Raw genomic sequence first — 26,733 nt, 5'->3', positions numbered from 1 at the left:
TTACACCCGCGTGCCGAGGGCGGGGCGTGGGCGGGGCGTCAAGAGCAGGTGAACCCGGTGTTTTTAGAGCGGGGCACCTACCACTGTGCAGTTTTTACTCGAAACCAAAACTATGGGATTTTTGTTTCTAGTTTAATTATGAAAATAATAATGTTCAGTGCGAGGAAAAAGGCGGGGTGGTGGTGGTGGGGAGACTGCAGAAAAGCACCTGAATCCCTAGTTAGAATGACAATTGGGTCTATTTCCATTGCTTAATCCTTGTCTTGCTCCAAAAACAGACACCCTGGATCAAAATAGGACTTTTTTTTTTTTTAAGCCTGGATTTCTAAGGCTTTTCAATATTGTCCTATGTCTTCTCTAATAATGATTAGCTAATATTCCGCTATATAATCGTTCTACAGTCTATTTTATTTAACCCCTTTTCTGATAGAATTTTTAGGTAGTTCCATTTTGGTTTTCATTTTGAAATAATCAAATATTTTATTCATTCACAATAATGAATGCAGCAAGAGTAAGACGTTGTGGCAGATACTGACTAGCCACTCAGGAGTGCCACTTTCTCTATTTTGTGGGTCCACATTTCCCAGCCCCAGCAGCCAGATCGCATTGGTGTCTTGTTTTGTTTCTTTGAATAAAGACACTGGTGAACCAAGCACTTCCAGGTCTGGCCCTGCAATACTGCCAGGTCCTAAAAGTTGTCCCTTCCCTTTCTGGATCCTGGAATAGGAGGTCCAGTGGAGGACTTGAAGGTTGTGGGAGGTGATGGGATTCCTAGATGACTGTGGAACAGAGATCTCTTGCCAACCCCCAGGGTTATGGCTCCAGCAAATAATCAATCTTCATTGTGATGTCTGGGTTTGTTCTCATGGCTGTGCAAGATGCAGAACAAGTATGATACTAACATGAACAGAACTTAAGAAACAGAACTGAGATCCCCATGGATCTCTTCTGCCTTCTACTTCCCACCATTATTTCACATTTTGTGTTTATAAATCCCTTGATTTTCTTCATCACATGTGTCTTGTTTTGTTTGTTTCATTTTGAACTTTGTGAGATTATTATATTTTATCCAATTGTTTTTTTTAGTTCAAGTCGTTGCTAATTTTTTTTCATTATGAATAATGCTGTGCTGAGTATGTTTGTCTATTTTTATATACATCTATATTTATTTCTTCAGAATAAAATATTAGATCTCATTGCTGGATCAAAGCATATGTGCATGTTTTAGGGCCTTGAACACATCATTTTCAAAAAGAATATACTAATTTATTTTTCCAGCCTTTTCCAACACTGTATTATTGTCAATTACAAATAAAAAATCATAATAATTATGATTTTGAATGAATTAAAATGAATAATAATGATCTTGAATTAATTATAACGACTGTTACAATTACAATGAGGTATAACTATAATGATTTAGTCCATGTGTAATTGCTAATTTGAAGGGAGAAAAAGAAACCCCATCTTTCTTTCTTTTCTTAATGAATCTCTCACCACTTGTGGAAATTACTTTTCTTGAAAAGGTCTGCTGTTGGCAAAACCAAGACTGACAAGATTAAGCTCTCCAAAAAAGGGAGAGTTAGAAAACACAGGCTATAACATTAATTATATATTTATGAAACGTATGTGATATAGCACTGAACGTACATAGCCTACATCTTAGCCTTGCATATATATGTTGTGTGTGTAGAAACAGAAATTCTCTAAATCCACATCACAAACATACCATCAGGCAATTCCTCTCAAATTGCCTTTTGTTCTTTAATGAGGTGGCTAAATCTCTGTCCAGGGTTGGCTTCTTCCGTTCTTTGAGGACATGCAGACCCCACTGATTCTGCAAGTAATTGAACCAGCCCCAGACTCAAGTAACACCAAAGTCCTCATCACAGATTTTCAGTGAATAAACCTTACTCATGAGCTTTGCAGTGAAAGCAGTTCTGCCACTTACCATATTCTACCACTCTGACCATCAGTTCCCTCGTTGGAATCATGAGTACAGAAGAACTCTACTGTTGCTTGGCTTATCCAACCCCATTCCTAAACCTATTTCTTGCCTGTCTCTTCGACAGGATCTGGAAAAGCTACACATCATATTAATTTTCCTATTCTCCCTTGTACTAGGGGTTCAGGGAGATTATGTGACGTAGTTTTGGCTAATGAAATACGCAGAACTCCTCTCTAGGACTTCCGAGAAAGATTTCCTTTTCTCAAAAATGGAACTGAAGTTGTTGGCATTGCCACATGCCTGTTCACCTTGTTATGATCATTGATGTGGTATTTGGGGCTGCAGCCGCTGTCCTGTGACCAAGAGGGAAAGGCCAACATAATCTAGGAACACCAGCTTTCATACTGTTGAACCTCTGAATGAGCCAATTCTAGGTTTCTTGTTACCTAAATAAATAAATAAATTCCTATTGATTAAATGTTCTGTTACTAACTTTAGCTCATAGGATGGCTTTGAGAATTATGTGATATGGTTTTCCTAAAGGCTAATCAAAATGCCTAGCAGCGTTAAAGATTCAACAAAACATATTTTATGAACATTATTTGTAGTAGCTATAGCAGTACACTGATCTCAATTTCTGCAAGTATTTCAACTCTGACGTATAAAGTGGTTCACAGGTAAGAAGATGATTGTTGAGGATCATTCTCTGCTGCCAAATAGCTATCAGTGATCTTGGGCAAATCATGAACTTTTATTGGTCTTGGTTTCCTCAGCTGCTTATAAAATAATATCAAAATTCCCATTCAGCCCTGAAATTCTTTGATTCTATTTTCTTTCACAAGAAATTGTTTCTGTCTTATGATATAGGATCCAGACTACAGAACCAGAGGAGGACATCTTGAGTGGAGAAGAGAGTAATATTTCTAATTTACATGCGTGAAGTTTAAAATAGTCCCCCAAGAGCACCCTGTACCTTCCAGCCAGCTTTTTTGTGTGATGTAATTGGCTATGCCAAATATCTACTAAAAGTAACAACACATGTTTAACCTGGATACCAGCTTAACTTGACGGCCTTGAGAGAAGTGTTATCCAGTAGTATTTTCTATGATGATGGAAATGTTTTAGGCCTGAATTTTCAATATAGTAGCCACTACATGTGACTGTCCAGCACTTGAAATGAGACTAGTGAGAATGAGGAACATTATTTTAAATGTAAGTCAATCTTTATAAATTAAGTTTAAAAACCCATTTGCGGCCAGTGATCACCACATTCAGCATAATTCTAGAATCCAGACCTAACTTCTAGTTAAAGGAAGTGAGAAGCAGCAGAAAAAGTTATGACACCAATGGGAAGGAATCAGATAAAGCCAGGTGGGGAATGGTTCTATAAGACAACAGCCCTGGGGTCCCGAGAAAGACGATGCCATTTAAGACAACAAAGAAACAGCACGAGGGGATTGTCCCAAAGTAGAAGAGATGAAAGAAAAATCTAAAACATTTACTCTAATCTAATTGATAAAACAATGCAGACTTAAGAGATATTCTTGGGTCAATTGGTGAACATAGAATATGATTTGGCTGCAACATAATATTGTGTTTTGAAATATGTATTATTTGTTTTTTTAGGTTTGATATTGGCATTGTGATTATATGACAATTATATTTTTTGAAAATGTATATGAAGTGTTTAGAAATAAAGAGTCATAATGCCTACAGCTTCCTTTCAAATGATGCAGCAGGTGTGTGTATGTGGGGTGTGTGTGTGTGTGTGTGTGTGAGAGAGAGAGAGAGAGAGAGAGAGAGAGAGTTGGAAGAGGGAGAAGAGGGAGATGAGGAAAGTTTATGAGAGTACACTGGAAAGATATAAAGTAGCAAAATGTTTTTATTTATTTTTGTCCTATTCAATTCTGTCTTGTCTGATACTTATGATACTTCTTTTGAGAAAGAAAGCAAAAAATACACCTATAAACCAAATGCCATAAAGGAGATTCCCTGGCAGAATGTTAAAAATACTGTCTGTATTTTTGTTCTTTATAGTAAAATGTGTAAGAAGATGGAAAAGCTAAAGAGAAAACTATTAAACACAAGAGAATCAAGTCTTGTTAATTTAAAAATTCTCAGAGTCAGATAGCCAACAAGTAAAATTTAAAAATGTCTTCCAGGCAAAAAGAAAACCTAGGGTACTGTCAGGAGAGTATGGTATTAAGTAAAAGGTGTAGCTATAAAATCTTTGTTAACTAGTTTTGCTAAGAGAAAACTCAGCCAGGTGTGGTAGTGCAGACCTGTAATCCCATCTACCTCGGATACCTGAAGCAGAAAGATCTCAAGTTTGGGGCCAGTCTTGGCAATTTAGAGAAGCCTTGTTTCAAAATAAAAAATAAAAAGGGATGGGGAATGTAGCTCAGAGGTAAAGCACCCTTGTGTTCAATCCCCTGTACTACAAAATTAAAAATAAGAAAATGAGAGAGGAGGGGCTGTGGTTGTGGCTCAGCGGTAGAGCACTTGCCTAGCATGTGCAAGGCCTTTGGTTCGATCCTCAGCACCACATAAAAATAAAATAAAAATATTGTGTCCAAAAAAAAAAAAAAGAAAGAAAAAGAAAAAGAAAATGAGAGAGGACACTCTGGGGTCATATCTCCAAGGCAACTGTTCAGATTTAAAAAAAAAAAAAGAAAAGAAAAGAAAAAAAAGAAGCTTCAAAGGAGCTGAGAGGAATGTGCTGAACAGCCTAGCAGAGGCTGATGCTGTAATGGGACAGGCATTGGGGTAGGGGCAGTGGAAGGGGTGAGCATCTTCTGTAGGTGGAAGGATGTGAATCAGGTATCCTGCCTCCAAGATGCCTTCAATGGTCCCTGCCACCTGATATTTGTGTGCTTGTGTAGTCACCGAATGCACACTGTAGAGATGATGGTGTATAACTTCAAATGTTTGGCCATAAAAGATTGCAGTTTCTGCCTTGGACTGTCTTAGATTCTTGCTCTGGGGGAATCCAATTACCATATCATATGGACACTAAAAAAGGCCACAAAAAGAATGTACTAGATTGGACAGAGTCTCCACCCTCAAATTCACATGTGTCCTAGCCACTCAAAATGAGATCATATTTGGAAATAGAGTTGCAGACGTCACTGGTTAAGATATCATTGCAGACGTCTTGCTGGAGTAAGGTGGGCCCATCATCAGTATGACTGGTTTCCTCATAAGAAGAGGAAAAGAGACAGACACTGGAGAACAACTTGAGAGGACAGAAGCAGAGACTGGAGTGAGACATCCATAAGGCAATGATCACCAAGAATTGCTGGTAACACCAGAAGCTAAGAGAAAGGCACAGAACAGACCCTGCCCTGGAGCATTTAGAAACAGCATGACTCTGCTGACACTTTGATTTCAGATTTCTAGCCCTCAGAACTGTCATTTCAAGCCACCTCACATTGTGGTGCTTTGTTATGACAGTCCTAGAAACCTAAGGTAGAGAACTCCTTCTGCCACAACAGCACCAAACTGCAAGCCCTGTGAGTGAACATCTTGGAAGTGGTCCTCCAGGTCCAGTGACATCACAACCACAGACTCAGGAGGGAGCCTTTGTCAAAACTGCTCAGCTAGACTGCTCTTAAATTTCTTTCACACAGAAACAGATATGATTATTATTTTAACCCACTATGTATTGGGGTAATTTGTTACACAGCAATAGATAACTAGTACTGCAAGAAATTTAGGGGAAGGCTATACCTAGGCATGAATGAATATATCGACTTCTTTATTTTATAATTTATCTATTGTAGTCTAGAGCTTTGATGGTGGTTTGGAGGCTTGTCCTGAGTTATCAACTGACACTGGAGATACTTGAACTGGGATGGAAGGTAACGCAAAGCAGCATGGCCTTAGAAGTGCTTGGAAGACTGCTCTTCAGTCTGCAGAGCACCAAACCCCAGCACTGAACACTTCTTGGTTTTTTTCCTTTGCTTCCAGATTCTACTAAGACACAGCATCTTCTCCACCCCTCCCCACTGCCTGTGGCCCCTAGTCCTACTCTCAGAGTATTGGTTTCATACAAACTTTTCTAGGACATTAGATTCCCATGATCCCAATCTTGAAGAATTTCAGAGAGTACTATTTTAGTCAGCTTTTTTTTTAGCTGCTGTGACTAAAAGACCCAACCAGAACAATTGTAGAGGAGGAAAAGTTTATTTGAGGGCTCATGGTTTCAGAGGTCTTAGTCCATAGAAGGCAGGCTCCATTCTTCGTGGCTTGAGGTGAAGCTGAACATCATGGTGGGAGAGTGGCAGAGGGAAGCAGCTCACATTGTGATCAGAAAGCAGAGATTCCACTCTCCAGATAACAAATATATACCCAAAGCCAAGCCCCAATTTCCACCTCCTCCAGCCACACCCTACCACTTCAGTTACCACTCAGTTAATCCTCATCAGGGGATTAAATCACTGATGGGTTAAGACTCTTAAAACCCAATCATTTCTCTCTGAACCTTCTTGCATTGTCTCACACGTGAGCTTTTAGGGGACACCTCACATATAAACCTTAACTAGTACAGAAGAACAGAGATTATCATAATGAACTCTTATGTGCTTGTCACAAGCATCAACAAATCATAGTGTATGGTCAATCTTGTTTCACACAGATCCCTCTGGCCTTTGCCTGGATTATTTGGAAGTAAATTTCAGACACTTCCTCCAAAAATATCTCTGCATATAGCATATCACACTTAGTTAAAAATCAACAATAATTTTTTAATGTCTTTAAAGATCTTATCAGTATCTACAATTTCCTTCTCTCACAACTTTTTAAAAAATTGTGTCAGGATCCAAGTAAGATCCAAACCATAAAATTGATTTCTGTATCTCTTGGAATATATAAGTTTCTCTATTTCTTTTTCATCTTTTTGCTTTTTTTTTTTCTTGGAAAAGAAATTGGGTCATTTGTCTTGCAGGTTTACCAACAGTCTGGAATTTGCTGACTGCATCCATCTTTAACATGTTTCTTTGCCCTGTGCTTCTGGATTTCTTGCAAACTAAGAAAAAAAAAAAAGATCACATTCAGTTGCTTTTTTCTTTTTGTTTACTTTCTTTTCTTTCTTTCTTTCTTTCTCTTTTCCTCCTCCTTCTTTTTCCTTTTAAAAAATATTCAGAAAAGCAAATATAATGGCAATTTGCAACAAAAGTCCACATGTAAGATTTTTCTTTTTCTTTTTAAGGGTCTACTTCAGCAGTGGGTATATTTCCATCAGAAGGCACACAATGTCTACTGATCTCCAAAGAGCCATGGATGATCACTGTATAATTAGGAGACAAAGCAGTTCCATTTACCCTCTAATATTCCTTCAAATGTATCATAGGTTATAACTCTGAGACCCATACTTGTTTGAAAAAAGTACCAAAAAGAAATAAAGCTCATGTACATGATTTTGTGCTTCGACTTGAGCACAGCTTTTCACTGCTGCTTCACTGTCTCTATTCACTAGGCTCTAGATGTCGTAATGTCACACTACTGCCCATTCAAATGGCTCATCTTCTTCCCCTACCCTCACTCTTCAATAAGAATAGAGATCAGTTTCATATTTATCTTTGACCTTGAAACATCTGAATGCTATTCTGGTAAACTTGTGTTTGATTGAACATCTGTTCCACAACTCACTGGCTATATGACTTTGGGTAATTCTCCCAACCTTCCCAGCCTAATAGGTAGTAAACTGTGGCTGATAAGCCTATGCAGAAGCCTCAGCAGGGCAAAATGGGATAATTGAATGCAATGATGCTTATCAAGTTGCTTTGCACAGTGCTCAGCTCAGTAAATGGTTGATATTATTATTATACATTAGAAATGAAATGCACTCAAGCAGTTAAACCCATTAAATGTATGAAAGCCTAGAATAAAGAACGTGAAGAATCCCTGTTGCTATGTCCCTTGAGTAGGCCCTTGGGAACATTACCAATGACTCAAGATGTGCTAATTTTAAATGAAATATCACATCTCTCTAAAAGAGCTAGCCATATGTCGGGTGTGTGTGCTGAAACTGCAGTGTCTAAGTGGAAAGAGCTGTTCTCTGAAGGAAGTGGTTGTTATTCCCAGGAGAAACAGGAAAATGGTGTTGTATAGGCAGAAAGAACCAATAAAAGCTCATTTACCTGGGACTGAAGCTGCCCTACTGCTCTCTGAGGGGAGTGCCAGCTGCAGAAGCAACCAATTCCATTATAAAATACTTTTTCTCCTAGAAAAATCATCTGATGTCTATTAATTTGAAAGTGGCATGTATTGAACATGTGCACAGTGCCAGGTGTGTTACTCAGATTATTTTGTTTAATCCTTCCAACAACTCTTTAAATTAGCATTGAAAGTAGCAAAACTCAGATTGAAACCGAGAGAATTCGGATGTCAGTCATCATTCTTGTCATAGTCTCCATATATGTAGGTTGAGTTACTGAATAAACCATGCCTATATTTCCCCAAGGTGCTTTAATTTCACAACTTGTAAAATTATTTGGGTGAGGAATCAAGGAATTTCAGGCATCAGTATAATGCATCTGTGAAGTTAGTACTCCTCAAGCTGGGGAAAGAGGGATGGTAGCCTTTGTCTTATCGTTGCACCACAGGCCACTGCAATTTCTGCTTCCTTTGTCTTCCCTCTTCCCCCAGCCACCTCCTTCTGGTCTTCATGACCCCTAAAGTTGTCCTCCCAGAGAGAACTAAGAGAAACACAAAACAATTGAGAAACTGCAGTATCTTGCCAACACTAAATGTTCTTAGTTTGTGAATTTTTCCCTTTGACAAAAAAATTAGTTGGTTTTCCTTATGAGACAAAATAAATAAATAAATAAAAAGACATTTGCAAAATCATTCAAAGTGAGAGAATGTCAAAGAACCCAGAATAGTCTGGCAATGTAGAGTGCAGACAATAGCGCCCTCCCCTGACTAGTCCCCGAGTCTGGTTTCAACATAAGAGCATAATGTTCAGAATGGAGACAAGGAGCAAAGGGATGTTTAAATTCTGTTCAATATGTGGTGATGATGGCTGTGCAGAGCTTAGAGTGACACAGGAAGGGTCACAGGAAGACTACCGACATTAAAACCCCTATGGGCTCAAAAATATCTGGCCACTCTCTGGCCCTTCAAATTTAAGCAGGAGCCTAAGACAGTGAGTTTCTGAGGAGCCTGGGCAAGAGCTTGTGACTAGGCACATTTGGGCTTCCTTCCAAAGTCCCTACAGCCCAGGCTGTCCCCCCACCCAGGTGTCCTCCCACCCCACGGGAGAGGAGAAGAAACAGGCACAAAGTTGGGGAAGCCAAGAAGCAGATAAATGGGTGACAAATGACTGAGCAGAACATGGTAACAGGAGGATAGAGGAACACAAGTGAGCCCTGAGCACACAGTAAGGAGAACAAGAGCCAGAACAAGGAGAATAGGGAGAACCTGTCATTTACTTAGAATCCCAGCCCATGGCTGAGCACCTTTGATGGCAGTGAGGAGGTCAGGTCAAAGTAGGTTTAGACAACGATCTAGGTGCCCTCCCTTAGCCCAGTGCAAAACTGGAGGCTTTTTTTTTTTTCTTGGATAAAGTAAACCAGAGAGGTTTTGACCCAACATTAAGGTCTGAGTGCATCCTGTGTGCTGGGGTGTAGTTCAGTGGTAGAGCCCTTGCCTAGCATGTGTTAGGTCCTGGGTTCAATCCCGAGCAGTACATACACACAGATTACCATCTTGAAGAAATGGTGGCCTCTTAGCTCTCTTCCCCCATTCCTTCCTATTTTGTCGCAAGTAGGGAACTGGGTGGGCTCAGCAGGAACTGAGGAATCCCAGAAACTGACCTTTGTGGTTCCCAACTAAAAGGTCCATCCCAACCACACTACATAGCCATGATTCATCTATGGCCAAATATTTTCCATCCACTTTATCCTCCCACTCATAACTCTGCAGCCTTCTGCAGCATGTCACTGTGTGAACCCTTTAATATCAAAGCTAAATAAGTATGGATGAAAAATAAATATTAGACAAATATTTATGGATGAAAACCAAAGCCAACAAACAGGAAAAGGCAATTCAGATGCACTAAAAAGCAAGCTGACTGTGGCCAGAAGTTGACTGGTCTCAGCTATATGCCCAACCATGTGGGCCTTGGATGCTATCAATCTTACCTCTAGGCAGCTTGCCTCCAGACCAGCCATTCTGGAGCAACGAGAGGACCCAAGGGAGAACCTGTTTTCCTGACGTGGGATTCTGGATCAACAGCTTACTATGGAATATGTTAAAAATATAAACTTTTGGGCCCTATCCCGGACCTACTGAAGAGGAGGAGGTTCGCCCCTCAATCTGTCTTTCAGCAAGTCCTTCAAGTGATCTTTTAAGCATGCTGAAGTTGGAGAACCACTCACTTGTTCTCCCATCCTCCTGGATAGTATTTCACACTGCTTCTTCTCTCTTCTAATCCCAACACCTCCTCCTCCTCCATCCTTACTTAGCAGATGCTGCCTTGCTTGCTTCGACTTCACTTCAGAGAAAACCGAAGCAATCAGGAGAGAATTTCCACAGCTCCTACCACCACCCACCGCCCACCAGCATCTGTTAACCAAAGTTAAATCAAATGTCCGTGCTCCCATCTGAAGCAGTTCAGCACTGGACACTAGTTCCCACCCCTCCTTTCCTATGCAAGGACAGCAAACCAGCACTTTCCCCTTTCTGTCCTACATCATCATTTTTTAACTGCCCATAACAGCACTCCCATCAATTAAAAACATGCTGTTATTTTTTGAAACTTAAAAGTGTTTTCTTGATCACATTGCTCTCACCAGTTATGGCTGTTTCTTTCCTCTCTTGTAATAAACCTCCTTTCAAGTGTGTCTATATCGCGGACCAACTTGCCAATGACTGCCATGCAGCTTAATCTTAAGGTCAATTCTCAGTCTTTATCTTACTTGTCAAAGCATCAGAAACAGCTGATCACTCCTTTCTGCACATAGGTTCAGTGTTCTCACTGTTCTGCTTAAGGCTCTGTCTTCAGTGCCCCTCCTCCCCCCGCTCTCTTTACCCTCATTTCTTTGGTGATTTCATCTGGTCTCATGGATTTATATAATGTCAATATACAAATAACACCAAAGTGACAACTCTATTTCAGATTTTGCTTCATGCTCCAGACTACTCCATGTCTATTCAAACTCAACATATTTAAAGCTCAACCCTCGTTTTGTTTCCATATCATTATTTTACAATGTATGAGAAAATTTTCTTATTTGTTAATTTTGTGTCTCCCCACCAGACTACCAATTCCTTATGTTAATGTTTTTCTTTTTTCTTTCTTTTCTTTTTTGACATGGGGGATTCAGCTTAGAGGCTGTATCCCCAGCCCTTTCTATTTTGAGACAGGGTCTTGCTTAATTGCTTAGGGCCTTACTAAGTAGATGAGGCTGCCCTCAAACTTGCAAACCTCCTGCCTCAACCTCCCAAGTTACTGGGATTACAGGTGTGCACCACCACACTGGCTTGGTAATGATCTTTGCCTGTTTTGTTCACTGATAGGTTCCAAGCACCTAAAACAGGGTATGGTGTAGAGTAAGCACTGTGAATATTGGTTGAATAAATCAACATCATCAGAAAGAAACGATACTGCAACCAAAAAAAATAAAAATAGGATACCATAAATATAAAAGATAGGCTGAGAATAAGGAAAACTCTAGGAAAAGAAAAAATGAAATAGCCAATAAGAGGACTGAAAGATAAAGCTGAAATCTCAAGTGAGTAAAGCAAAAGAACAAAGAGGTGGTATAAAACGTTAGAAGAAACCAGAGACCATAGTTGAAGGTTTAACATGCAAATAATAGGTGTTCAATGAAAAGGGACAAGGTCATCAGAGAGGAAAAAAACATTAAAGAAATAAATTAAGAAAATTTTCTAGACTTGAAAAATACGAGTTCACAGATTGGAAGGGCCTACCAAGAACCCAGGACTAGTCCTATTATCATGACAAATGAAAAACAAAATCCTACAACTTACAAAACGATTGTAAAAAACATAAGATCATGTACAAAGAAATAACACAATGGCTGGGAAATTCCCAGTGGCAAAACTGAATGCTTGCAGATAGAATAATGCTTTGCAGTTCCAGTAGGAAAGGGATCTCCAACCAAGAATTCTGTAGATAAATTGTGACGTAAGTGTCAGGACACAGTAAAGACATGTTTCAGGCAAGCAAGAACTCAAAACATTCACCTCAGCTGCAGCGAGGAAACAGCACTGCAGATGGACACGGCCCTTCTTTCAGCTACTGTCGCCTCTAGAAGGGATCCTGGGGGCACCCAGGTGAGCTGGACTGGTTTACTGGAGAAATGTGGAGGTTGTTTCCTTCCTTTTTTTTTTTTTCCTTCAGGTATACTCGACCAATGAGCCATATCCCAAGCCCTATTTTGTATTTTATTTAGAGACAGGGTCTCACTGAGTTGCTTAGTGCCTTGTTTTCACTGAGGCTGGCTTTGAACTCGTGATCCTCCTGCCTCAGCCTCTCAAGTCACTGGGATTATGGGTGTGTACCACTGTGCCCCATGGTTGTTTCTAGAAGCTTAGAGTGAAGTATTTGATAACTTCATTACAGTCTCCACTGGAAAATTGTTTGCAAAGATGGCCTTGTTGGTTCTTGGAACTATTAAAAAAATAAAATCTTTGATTATGGGTGAATGTATGATATGCTGTTTGGTACATGTTTTATCCTCCTATGGGCAATACTTTGAAGGGTAGGCTAAGATCCTATGTGACCTGCACTTTATCTGATAACTGGTCCTATGAGCCACAACATTATCTTGGACAGTTGTGGGTTAAGGGTGGGAGGTGGCACAGAACCAGGGAGATTTCCTAAGGAACTCAACACAGAAAAGGCCAAAGGAGCTGACAATTCAGCCTCTGAGCTCTCAAATTTTGAGCACACCTAAAATTGGACATGGATATCCTCATTTCTGTGGCACTTTTCCCTTTGAAATACTTTGGGTCAGTGAGACTCTTACTCCCTACCCACACATCCCCACCCACACAATGTGCATGCACAATACAGCTGGCCAACAGCTGTGGGCTGACAAGCAGAGCAGTGATGAAGGCTTGTGGTGATACAAGGGATTTAGTCATTTATTTGTCCTGAATATTGAACGCAGGGCCTTGTACATTGCTGAGCACATGTTCTTGCACTGAGCTACAACTTCAGCCCAAGTATAGGATTTTTATGCTGGACAGATAGGTGCTTTCATTGTACTCTTTAGGCAAGTGAGCCTGTTTCTCCACATAAAAGTTATAATACATCAACACTTTCAGCTCCCTATTATGGAGCACTTACATGTGCTGGATACCCCCCCACACACACTTTTTCATATTACTTCTTTTGGCAACTGAATATGGCAGATTCTCTTTGTCATGACTTTTTATTGGAGTACTGGAGAATAAACCCAGGAGTGCTTAACCACCGAGCTACATCCCTAGCCCCCCTTTTTAAATTATTTTTTGAGACAGAGATCTCACTATTAAGTTACTGAGGCTGGTTTTGAACTTGTGACCCTCCTGCCTTAGCCTCTAGTTGCTGGGGTTATAGGCATGTGTCACCATGCCCAGCAATTGTCTTGATTTTATAGAAATAAAACCAAGCCTTAGGAAATGGCTTAGGTTCACACTACGTAAGTGGTCGAGCTAAGAGGTCAACACAAGCATCAAAAACCCCCACTTTTTACCTACACTTCACTAGCCTAGCAGTAAAATGGTGTTTTAATCATTTTTTTTCATCTCTGAAAGCCTTTAAAAGAACAATTAGAAGAGGAAAAGTTTTTTGTCTCAATTTCAGAGATTTCAGTCCATAGAAGGCCAATTACTTTGCTCTGAGCCATGGTGACGCAGAAAATCATGGTAAAAGAGTGTGCCCCAGGAAAGCAGGTCAGGACATAGCAACAAGAAAGCAGGAGAAAGAGCAAGCTCCACTCACCAGGGACAAAATATAAACCCCAAAGCATGTACCCAGTGACTACCTGAACAGAATAGGCAATGAATAGAACACAGCTTTCCAGAAGCCTGATGGCCAATTATGCGTCTGAAACAGTGGCTGAGCAGGTAAATGATAGGCACCAACAGTTGAGTCAAATTGGAATCGACACCTGGCTCTCATCAAGAAAATCTGATATGGAAAATTGAGACCTGCAGGTGACATCTTTCACTGTGTATTTGGGGGTCTTCCTAAATGAGCATGGTATCTGATTTTAGATTCCTCTGCCATGCTTATCTCCCACAGCATCTGTGGCTCCCTGCTTTGAGGCCCAGCTTGCCAATACACATTCTTTAACCCACAACCTGACACTTGTACCTTTTCTGGTCACAAACCACTTTGAGGCTCTGATGAAAACTAGTAACCCTCTCTCAGACAAAGACATAAAATTTTATATGATTCAGTGGGCTCATAGCTTCCTGAAGATCATCTAAGTCCCCATCCCTACTACACATGCAGACTCTTGCCAAATGTAGAGGTTCATGAAAGGTAGATTCCCTACAAGCTGCAGCAAGGAGCCTGGGGTGAAGAGGGGACAGTTTTTAAAGATGTTTTTTTGAGAAGCTAAACTTTAAACTTAGATAATTGTTTTCTTTTTTGATTTAGCAAATGAAACAATGGGTGTGAAACAGCCTAAGTTAAAGATGTTTCCAATTATAACAAATGGTTGTAGAGTTCCTCCCTGCAGAGCAGGTTGTAGGGGAATGGAAATGATGAGGACATAGAGAGAATCCCTGCATGGGTCGGCCCTGCCTTCCATTTTCTAGTTGTATGCATATGGCCAGGTCCCAGAGCCTCTTGGGTTTCATTGGCTTACCTCTGCATCCGGCATGTGGGGGAAGAGTATTGAGTGCAGCTTAGAATTGCTAGGACCACTGGCAAGAATCTCCTGAACCCTGACTGTTCCATGAAGTAGGTGTGAGACTCTGGGAGAGTTCAGCATTTTCTCATTTTTTAAGAAGGTAACAATAATATTGCCCATCTCCCCATGATGTTGAGAAAATAAAGGGTCTGTCACAAAATTGAAGTTCAACATTTGTGATTGTTCTTCTTATTATCCAAGTATCAGAAGGTCTTGTTGAAATTTAAAAAAAAAGTGCATGTATAGAGCCCATTAAATATAACATAATGGGTAACCACCACATTCACATAAAAAATCAAATCTTCAGGGCTGGGGTTGTAGCTCACTGTTAAAAGCACTTGCCTTGCATGTGTGAGGCACTGGGTTCAATCCTCAGCACAACATGAACACAAATAAATAAAGATATTATGTCCATCTACAACTAAAAAAATATTTTAAAAAAATCAAATCTTCAGAATAATTACCAGTGCATCTCACCCTTACTCACACAGATAGAATGGAAAGAAATGAAGATTCCACAAGTTATCACACAAAACTGTCTTTTACTAATAAAACCAAAGAACCTCAAATACTTTTTGTGGACTTTAGCTTTTTTCCTTCAGATTTTGAAATGGTATTGTGCATGTACATATTTTTAAATTTAGGTACATTTGGAGAACACAGTTGTGGACACAAAGAAATACAAGAAATGAATGAGATGTTCTGAAATCTGATTTCAAACACTTGTAATTATTAAACTGATGTCTGTGAATCCTGTCCTGTGAAGTATGTGCCATTTTTCCTCTGCTTTTCATGATGGTGAGATCACACAGCAGCCCATGTAACAGACATGAGAAGTATGTTAACATAGAATCAAAGAACTGTACATCTGTTAATATCTAGTGGAAGGTTTCAACCCAGCTGGCTTAGAAAAATCTTTAAATAATATTTCCATTTATTCCATGAATACTTTCTTTCCCTTAGTGCGTTAATTAGAAAGACTAGTAAGTATTTTTTGAACATGCGCATACGTGAACACATCCAGCATCCTGATAAAAATGAAGAGTCACCCTTGCTGCTGCTGGACTAGAGATCCCTGGTCAGAATCAGAGATTCTACTGGCTGACTCCTCCTTGCAAAAAGCTGTACTAGAGAGCCCCAGGGAATTCCTGGAAGCCCCAATTGTTTCCCTTGAGAAACAAGACAGGCAGGGCCTCATTGGTAAGCTGGGTTGTATATTATTCTTCTATGAAATGGATAGGGAAGATGGGAACCTTGTTGTTTGGAAGAGATTGAATTATTATGTGGGGCCTTCTACAAAACAGTTCCCGTTGGCTTGTTCATGATGGCATATCCTGCCTTTAGGTAATGACTTCCCGGAGAGACCCAGTTTAAGCATAATTATGAAGACTTATACCCATGGAAGTCATCACCCTAACATGAACAAAAATAATAATGACTTAGAAGCAAGAGCATCTTCAATGAAGACAGTCACTAGGCATCATTTAGAAACTGAAGGTCACATGTTTAGGGCACCAGACTCTCAAATAAGGCTCAGCAACGCCCTAAAAACTGCATAAGCATGAAGGAGACTTATCTTCTAAACTGATATTATTATTTATCCTTTATAAAAGGAGTGGAAACTTGGGCTGATATTTAGACAGTCCCCTGTAGACAAGGACTAGACCATTCCAGAGTCCTATCTTGTCTTTTGTGACAATGCCTTACCTTGCCTAATGAGAATTACTTAGAAAATCCTAGACCTCTTGTACCATGACGACAAAAGCCCTTCTAAAAACGGAAATCTACACAATAGAATTACTAATGATATACTAATCCAAATTAATGCCCCTTTTTTTTAAAAAAAAAAATAGTCATCTGGATAATACCATAATTTTCTTGTCTAGAACCTTATGTTGTTCCCCATATGCATAAATGCAGACTAGTACTTTTAACTACCCAAAAGTGTACAAAAAGGAATATATTCATCCCAAATTTACACTTTTGATCACTTAAACTAAATTTTTGAAATAAGTTTGGTTGCAGGGACATTGGTCCAACTGAGGATCTTCCTGTTTATCACCCATCTGGAATTGTATCCACATAACCAATAAGTTATCATATTGATAAAACTGAAGTGGGGTCTGTTGTTTGTTTTTATTTTTGTGATACTGAGGATTGAACCCAAGGCCTCGCACATGCTAGGCAAATGCTCTACTATGAGCAACATCCCAAGCCCAAGGTGGGGTCTATTTTAATAATATACATCTGGGTACATGTTCTAGAATTGCCAACACTCAGTCATTACTACTTACAATGTGGTCATTAAATTTACTCTTGGTATTATGAAATACATTCCTCAGAGCACTAGCTGCTTGAATTGCAAAGAGCTTTTGAACTTTAGGCAAAGTTCCTGAAATCTCTGCCTTGCTAGACTGACAGCTCTAATGCACTTCCTGGGGTTTCTTAGAAACACTAAAGTGAGCACAAAACACAAATAAACAGTATTCAACTGTATACTCCCCAAAAGTTCCCAACAAATGCCCTCTTGTCTGCTGTTTCTGTTTAGGTTTTGGAGTGGTCTTTTTCTCATAGTCTTCTGAAAATACCCAGGGAAAATGCTGACAGTCAGTGGGATATCACTCTAGATTATCTTTCTTTTTTCTTTTTTTTTTGGTACCGGGAATTGAACTCAGGGGCCCTCGACCACTGAGTCACATCCCCAGCCCTATTTTGTGTTTTATTTAGAGACAGGGTCTCACTGAGTTGCTTAGGGGCTCACTTTTGCTAAGGCTGGCTTTGAACTCATGATCCTCCTGCCTCAGCCTCCCTAGCCACTGAGATTACAGGCATGTACCAACATACCTGGTTATATTATCTTTCTGATACATAAGAGAGACATCACCTGACTGCTCCCCTATCTGTCAACAGAGATGACACTCCACTTTTTATGTTATATACAGAAAGGTATGGCTGCCCCCGTACGCTCATGCACGCTCATCTCTGAGCTCATGTGAAGAGAAGGGCTTTCCATTTAAAACAATTTACATCTACAGACAACAAACACCAAGAAACATGCAAACACCACAGGGAACCTGAAGGTGAAGACTTCATATTTTACACAATGAGGGGACACTGTTACAAAATGTTGATGGGATGGTTTCTGTTACTCATGCTCTAACTTGAGGGTCTTTGCAACAGAAGGGTGCCTGTGAAGGTGTTTGCTTTTTTTTTTTTTCATCTTCTTCTTCTCTTTCAGGAGTTACAGGTAGTTCTATGTCAGGCACTATGCAATCTGGTGGCTTTTGGTCCAACATGTATTTTAGTTATCTTTGCACCTTTTTAATTTCTTTGTGAAATGCCAAGTTCAAATGCTGGAAATCGTGATGTCTCTGGTACCAGGATGTCAGAGAGAAAGTGAATAGCGCCAGCCATGCCTGTAAAGCAAAATGTGGATCTTTTTACAAATAGTCATGAAGGTTGTATCTGCAACAAAGTAACCTTCAATTTTTTCCTCTACTGGGGGCTCTAAGGATATGAGAAAAAGTACTGGGGACTTCAAAGATGATTTCATTTAAAAAAAAAAAAAGAGGAAGAAAAAAAATCCTTATATTAATACCCAGCAAGTATTCTTCATTCTTAAGTTTTTTTTTTACAGCTGGCTCATGAGCTTTCATCTTATGTCTATAATACTACAGAATCACTACCAAAGAGCTACAGATGCTAATCTGGAGGTGTAGCTCAGTGGCAGAGTGCGTGCCCAGCATGCATGACGCCCTGGGTTCCATCCCCAGCACCATACACACACACACACACACACACACACACACACACGCACACATAAAAGTTACAGATGTTGTCAATTATATTTCAATACATAAAATTTTCCCCTCTCAGAGCTTTTATATTTTAAGTCAAAAAAACAGTTGTACTTTACATCTTCTTTAGGTTTTAAGACAGTAATTTTCAAACAAGCATTATTTGCTTTGGTCAAAATCCCCATTCTAAATCAATTAAACCTCAGGTTTCACACTTCCCTGACAGGAGCTTCTGAAAGTCTCAAGGCCTCTGTCTCCCACTCCAATCAGAACGATACCTTTCCTACAGGATTTGTTTGCTTAAGTTTTCTTTTGCCATAAAAATCACATAAAACCAAACACAAATCTTAAGCATATTTCCTCAAGAGTTTTGACAAATGCACACACTTGTGTAAAACAAACCCTGTCAAGATCTGGAATATTATAACTCCCAAGCAGTCCCCTGTGTCCATCTGTAGTTCATCCCCGCTACATCCCACAGAAGCAATCACCACAGTTGAATTTTGCCCATTTTGGAACTTCACATAAATCACAATACAGCCTTCTGTGTCTGGGTTCTCCATTTTGTTCATGTGTATGTCAGTAGTTGGTTTCTTCCTATTGCTGAGTAGTACATTATAGATTGTTTCCCTGTTTTCCTACTGGAGGACATTTCAGTTGTTTACAGCCTCCCTTACAAGTTTTGCTTGAAGAAAAGGTTCCAGAAGTTTATTTTAAAAATTCAAAAACTAGTAACCTATATAGGAACCTATTAGAAGTAACCAGGAATACTTGACACCTTTGGGAGGACCCTAGAGAAGGCCATGCTGCAATGACCCATTTTCTGGTTTTAAAGGGTAGGATACCACACTCACTGGATGGAGCACATTAGCAGGAGTATGCTCCATCATGAGGGGTCGTAGGTGTCAGCAACCCCAGCATCCTAGTAGCTCCTCTGCCTGACCTGCCACATAGACATTCAATATAACTATTTCTTGGTCCATCTGACAAGAGTTTCATTAACACCTACCACTATTTGTGTCTGACAGGCACTGGAAAGACCCAAGGCAGGGAGTTAACTTCCCAGACATTAGGGGATTGTACATTGAACAATTTTGACTCACTAGGGCTTTGAAGTTGCTATTATAAACTTGAATTTCTAAACCTGAATGACCTCCATTTAGAGTTCAGGTTCTAACTATATCATATCTGATGAAAATATACCACATTTTTATGACATAAGGAAAAGTCTCATTGAGAAATATTCTTTCTATATGATGTGCCTTGCACATGCTAGGCAAGTGCTCTACCACTGAGCCACAAACCCAGCCCTCTATGTTGTTTTTGAATATTAAAAAGATCATATTACCCAAAAGATCTGACAAATATTCTATTTTTGTTCATATTTCTATTATGTGATTAAAAGTATCACCAAGGTCAGAATAAAATAACATATATCACTAGAGGTGATTTAGACATCAAATAAAACAATAAAGGAATACTACCAATAGCTTCAACACATAAAAACTTGACATCATAGATAAAATGGGCCAATTTCTCAAAAGCAGGAAACTCCTACAACACACCCAATATGAAACAGAAAAAGGAAACAGCCCTATAACTATTAAAGAAATTGAAATTATTTTAAAATCTTGGAAAAAGAAATTTCCAGACCCAGAAATGTTTACTAGAGAAGTCTACCAAACATTAAAATTTGATTTACACTACTTTTTCCACCAATAAATACAAAGCCTGTCCCAGAAAACAGAAGAGAGGAGAGTTCTCAGGATAGTTCATTAGATCACGATTACGCTGCTACCAAAATAAGATAAAGACAGTGCAAAATAGGAAAACTAGAAATTAACACCCTTCATGAATACAGATGTAAAATTCTTATTATATAAGGCTAGCTTCTGGAACCCTTTCTTTTAACAAAAACTTGTCGGGAAGCCTGGGAAAAGCCCAAATGTCCTTCAGTAGAAATCATTTTACTAGTTCTGAAGTTTACTTTGGGATAAGTATAAGATGTGGCTCTAAAGTAATTAAAGGTTACTTTATTATGAATTTATCTCAACTGACCTTTTAGTCTTTGTCCTTTGATTTTTGTGGCTTATAAGTTAATACACACATAAATATAAAAAAAGAAGTTAAGTCCCTCTGTAAGACTGTTATTTTTTTTCCTTAAGTTACATTCTGTTGTGCCCAGAGCAGACTGATAATTTTTGTTGCTTTTACTGATGGCCTGTTATTGCTCACTTCCAGAACGTTCTTCAATATTTGTTTATTTTTTTCCCAATCACTAGTATTCCTAATTACTAATACTTCCAATTAATTATTAATACTTCCTTATATAATTTATATATACATATAATCTAAATATATAATATATAATATATAATATAAATACATAATTTAAGTTTATATAAAATAAATATATTTATTTTTAACTATTCAAGCTTCCTGTGAGCACATTTAATATTACAATATTACAAGTGAAATGCAAGAGGTATCACCCAGATGCTTATCTCTCCTACTGCTCAGTAGCAAGCCTTCCATACTGTATCCATATCACTAGATAATCACTTCCATACTTTGTCTGCATATACTTCACATCTACAGATACTTGGATGATATTCACAACAAAAAGAAGGCAACATAAAGACATACTCATTATCATTTTCAGGCATCAATTAATCTGTGTACTGCTATTTTAGTTTTGGAATTTTTACTCATGTAAGATCAAATATACTACTGCTAATCCCCAGAGACAGGGAGATCAATTTCACTCACCCAGATGCTTAAATCTATAGTTTTTTTTTTTTTTTTTTTTTTGGCTTTTTTTACTCTCCTACCTTCAAACAGGGAATATGGTCTATCAGGAATGCGGCATCCATGCGCTCCATAATCTAAGACACCACTCTGCAAACTAAAAAGAAAGTATTTCTTTTTAAGAACAGAATTTTCATTTGGTGAAAGGCAATAAATGAGATACTACAATGAATTCACCAGAACCGACAGTGTTTTGGAGCAAAGGCTCAGGACTAGACAACAGTGCTACTTCCTCTCAGAGGGCTGAGTCCTGGCAAGTTATGTTATGCACCTCTCTTCACCTGTTTTTTCATCTGCAAGGTGGTATCTACCTCATCCATTGTCTGTCCTTTCTAGGCATCTGCAGCTGCCCACCCAGTTATCATTTCCAAAGTAACTCCAAACACTTGCTCTGAATTAAAAAACCTGGCTCGGAAGCTGCCTGCAGAATCAGCTGCTGGCTCCCCCTGGTGATCTCCTGTGGCAGCAGCATCAGCCCTGGCCAGGGCCATTCTCAGTCACACTCTTGTTAAACATAATCTATACTCTCACTTTTCTTATCTCCGATTCTTCCACTTTCTTATGCACCATTGTTTGACAGTTCCACCTTGAAAATGCCTCATCCCTTAGCTTTGTCAGTGCTTTCCTTTTGAGAAATATTGAGTTCTCAAACCTCTTCAATGGGATTTTTTCTATATTATAATAAACTTCCATTTTATTTTCTTAAGGTAACAATATCAAATTTAGCACATGTTTAATAACACTTGTTCTGTTTTGTATTTTCCAAATATGCTTCCTCTTTTCCCTTGTTTGATCAGCATCTACCTGGTTTTCTTAGACAATAGGAAAACACTCAGGTATTTCCATCCTCTCTACCCTAAAGAAAAAAAAGATGGCACTAAATTCTGTTCTACATCCTAAACTCTCCATTCTACCATATTTTTTCTTGCATTAATGTGTGGAAACACAACCTCTGCCTCATCCTTCCGAATGGAACTAAAGCCATCTTTCTAAAAGAGGAGTCTCAAAATGGACCCCCATCTTTCAAATCAGTAATCAATCCCAGCTGATTATTAAAATCACCTGCAGAGGCTTTAAACTATTAGTGACACACTCTCTCACTTAATTGGTCTACAGTGGGCCCTGTGATGTCAGGTGTTACTGAGGTTGAAAACTGCTAACAGACTTATTTTCTTTGGCTTCTGCCCGCATAACTTTATCTCTTATTAACCACTCTTCCTATGACATCCCACAACACTGAAGTGCTCAGAGTTTCCAGAATACACAGAGCTATTTTGTGCCTTGGCAGTTTTATACAAGTTATTCTCCCTATCAGGAATGTATTCCACCCCTTAGCCACCTGGCTCCTGGTCCACCTGAGATTTCATCATTGAAGAACCAGCTGTATCTTAATCCTACTAAAGTCTTCAAAGTCCCCATATTTACTTAAACATCTACAATTATAATTATCAAGGCTGATGCAGCCTGCAGAACCTAGCTGCTTTATACCTCTGTCTCTCCTGTTCTGGCCTCCCCACTCCAAGCTGCAGCTACCACAAACTTCACACAGCTCCCCTGTGTGCTTCACAACTCCAGAGCAGTTTCTTCTATTTTTAATACCTTACCTCATACCTCTTTGCTGAACTTCTAGCTGTTCTGTAGGTACTAGTCTGGATGTTTTTTCTGAACTCCCACACCCAGTTTGGGCCCTAACCTCTTAATGTGCTTCTACAGTATCCACAATCCTCTGTGTGTGTTTACTCAGAGGCACCAACAAGAGGTATATTCTATTTCAGTTAAGAAAATGACTATAATTGTAACAGATGTTCATTGATCAAAAGGTATAAAGAATATATCAACCATAAGGACTCCATCTATCAAGACTCATGGTAAATATTTTCTTCCGACCTCTATTCTATGAAATGTGTATAATAATGAATATACTAGCAAATATTTATTTGAAAAGGAAGCTTGAAGAAATGTGCTTAAATTCATAAAATTACACAGTTTTATAACAAATAAACACAGTATAGATGGTAATTCTAACCAAGTAGTGTGACTCCAAAACTCCTGTTCTTCAGAGGTCATTTACATGTGTTATTCCTGTCTTATAGACAAGTACACCACAGTATAGGGAGGCCAGGGACAAAACTTTGCCAGAAGAAACCAGGGGTTTTCCCTTGTGATCAAAAAAGGAAGCAGATTTGGAAGGTAGAAAGCAAATTAAGTTTTAGTAAACATGTGCAAGGTAGGAAAAACAGGTTAAAAGAAGAAAAAGAACTGTTTGGGGACTTTGTACAAGTTCTGGGGTGTTCAGATGTCCTCACCTTGCAAGCTCGGTAGAGATACTTTTTATCCTTTGTGACATGGTAAAGAGACAGAAAAGAATAGCCATTCCCAGAGGTCCCATGGCAAATCCCGTATCCCTTTCGGAGCAAACCTCGCTGCCAAATCACATCACTACACTCCATGGCCTCTTTCAGGTATTTCTCCTCCTTAAAAACCTGGGCAGTAAAAAACCAAAACAGTGTTAATAAGATGGTCTCAATGAAGAGTTAGTAAAATCCTTTTCCTTCCTGGTTAGAAAATTACACAATGTTAGGAAGACAGAAATGGCACTAGGGTAAAAACAAACAAACAAAAAACCAATAGCACTAACAGTGCATCATTTCTTACAGTCCTAATCAGCCTATTCTTCTTGGCTTCCTCTTTTGTAGTTCGGCATAAGTAATCCTAAAATTAAGCTTAAAAATTAGTTATTAAATTACCCAAAAAAATTAGTTATTAAAGTATGAACAGCTGCAGAGACAAACAGGCACAGTGAAGGCAAATGACTGACAGAAGAAGCTGTTTGTTTTTACTCCCCAGACTCCCTTATAAATTTTCTTCTCTCTTTTCTTATTTTTCATTTATTGCTTCCCTGGTCCTTTTCTCAGAGTCTGTTAATAATTTCAACAGCTTATGAACTCATGCCATTTAAGTACAAATGAGTTTGGACAATGAAAGACATGAAGGCCATTAGACATGATCTACTTATGGTGGCATACAGGATCCATCTACTAATGACTAATGAGTACTGGCACTAGGCCGAGAAGAGCTCTGAGGCTGTAGGCAGGGAAAGGCACTTCTAATCATGAAGGGAATTAAATGTTTCCAAAATTAGGCTGCCAGAGTCAAAAGCAAGATTCCATTTCTTCACCATGATGGCAACTGAAAGGCAGGTTCTGGGGTCAGACTGTCTGACTCTGAATCCTACTTCTGTCATCTTTCAATTTGGACAAGTCACTTAATCATTATGTCTTAGTTTTCTGCAAAAAGATAACCTTTCCTTATTTTTATTTGTTTTTTTTAGTTACACATGACAGTAGAATCTATTTTAATATACAAACATGGAATATATCTTATTCTAATTAGGATCTCAGTCTTGTGGTTGTACATGATATGGAGATTCATTGTGGTGTATCCATATATGTACATAGGAAAGTTATGTCAGATTTATTCCATTGTCTTTCCTATTCCTATCCACCTTCCCTTCATTCCCCTTTGTCTAATCCAATGAACTTCTATTGTCTGCCTTCCTTAATGTGGGTTAGTATCCTCATAACAGGAGAACATTTGACCTTTGGTTTAGGGAGACTGGCTATTTCCACTTAGCATGATAGTCTCCAGATTCATCCATTTACCAGCAAATATCACAAAGTCATTATTTTTTATGGCTGAGTAATATTCCATTGTGTATGTAAGCCACAATTTCTTTATCCATTCATCTGTAGATAGGCACCTAGGTTGGTTCCATAGCTTAGCTATTGTGAATTATGCTGCTATAAACATTGATGTGGGTGTGTCAATATAGTATGCTGATTTTAACTCCTTTAGACATATAACAAGGAGTGAAATAACTGGATCAAATGGTGGTTCCGTTCTTAGTTTTTCTGAAGAATCTCCACAGTACTTTCCAGAGTAGTTGCCCTAATTTGCAGTTCCACCAACATTTTTTCACTTCAAAGGCTTGTTGTGAGAATTAAAAAGAGATAATGTACAAGAAGCTCTTAGAACAGCATCTGGCACATAGCATGTACTAACTACTTCCTATCTTTAATTAACCATTATTTTTTCTGTTATCCTGCCAGCATGACTACTTTACATTGTTAGCTGCATCTTAAATCCCTTGAGAATTTACTGTAAAATGAAACACCTTAACCTATTTTAAAGAAATACTAGGTCGGAGGACGGGAAGATGGCGGCAAGGGGAGTGCATTACCCCCGTGGTGTGCTGCTTCACTGTGTGGGAGTATGACAAGTCAGGACGGCTAAAGGATATCTTGTTAGGAATTTCCAGCAATAGTGGGGTGCTCCGGAACCTGGAGGAAGGATTTCCATCGCATGAGGATCTGCTACGGGGACTCAAACGCGAGAGGTTTGTCGCACGGAGGGTAACACGGCTTATTCAGCAAATCGCCCCGCGGCTAGAGTCTGCAGCGCGCGCTGGGATAGAGACGCAGGGTTACAGCGCTGCAGTTTCTGCCAGCCGCGCAAGCACCGTACTCAGGGCTGAATTCTGGGTTCGAGACGGGGGAAAGGAAGCGGTCCATCTCGGTTCTCCACACCGGTCAGACCACAGAGGAGGCCAGCAGCCACCATGATGGTAAACTGACGTCACCTTCCCTGTTTTAGACTGACCGCAGCTCATTCAGCCATAGATCAGGTAATTTCAGGCTGCAATTCACCTGCGGCTTGCAGACAGATTGCTAGGGTTCAGCGCCTGGGTGCTTCTTAGAACCTGAGCTTATCGGAGCGAACACCGAGCACGGGGCGGCCGAGTTCCGGCTCCCGGAACCGTTCCGCGGAGCCTGCGGAGGCTGCTTCTCGGACCCTGCTCCTATCAGAGCATACAACAAGCACTAAGCAGCCGAATTCCGGCCCCCGGAACTGAGCCCGCGGGGACTGCTTCTTGGAGCTTACACCGAGCACGGAGCGGCCGAGTTCCGGCTCCCGGAACTTCCCTAGACCGGGGCTAGGAGCCCGCGGAAACTGCTTCTCCGTACGGGTCCTGCTGACGGCCGGTCAGGACTCACCCATTGCTTTGGTTGCCCGGCAAGAGGAACGAAATGCTGCCATTCGCATAGGACACCAACATGGCAGAGATCTGATGTCAGCAGAAAGCGGCAGAGGAGAGAACTTCATCATTCCAGCGGTGACATAAGCAGTTGGTCTCCTGGTAGGGGGGTGAGGCACAGACACCCGAGTCTCCTCAAGTTTGTCGTTGAGCCAGAGGGGAGAAGCCGGGCCGCTGCCAGCGCCCGGAGCAGGCCCAGCGGCTCGCCAG

At 39.7% G+C, this 26,733-nt stretch overlaps 1 protein-coding gene across 1 annotated transcript in view; it reads right to left on the bottom strand.

Moving 5' to 3' along the window:
- Window positions 1-15,345: 15,345 nt before the first annotated feature.
- The window catches only part of Lancl2 (LanC like glutathione S-transferase 2), a 52,831-nt gene continuing 41,443 nt past the window's right edge, over window positions 15,346-26,733 (bottom strand). The window contains 4 exon segments of the mRNA XM_048786320.1: window positions 15,346-18,239; window positions 21,452-21,509; window positions 21,511-21,525; window positions 23,735-23,911. Of these exon segments, the coding sequence (XP_048642277.1) occupies window positions 18,145-18,239; window positions 21,452-21,509; window positions 21,511-21,525; window positions 23,735-23,911 (345 nt within the window). The 3' untranslated portion in view covers window positions 15,346-18,144.

Source organism: Marmota marmota, unplaced genomic scaffold (genome assembly GCF_001458135.2).
Source record: "Marmota marmota marmota unplaced genomic scaffold, marMar, whole genome shotgun sequence".
In the NCBI taxonomy this organism is placed as follows: Eukaryota; Metazoa; Chordata; class Mammalia; order Rodentia; family Sciuridae; genus Marmota; species Marmota marmota.
The sequence above is the reverse complement of the archived record's forward strand: the minus strand, read 5'-3'. Positions and strand labels throughout refer to the sequence as shown.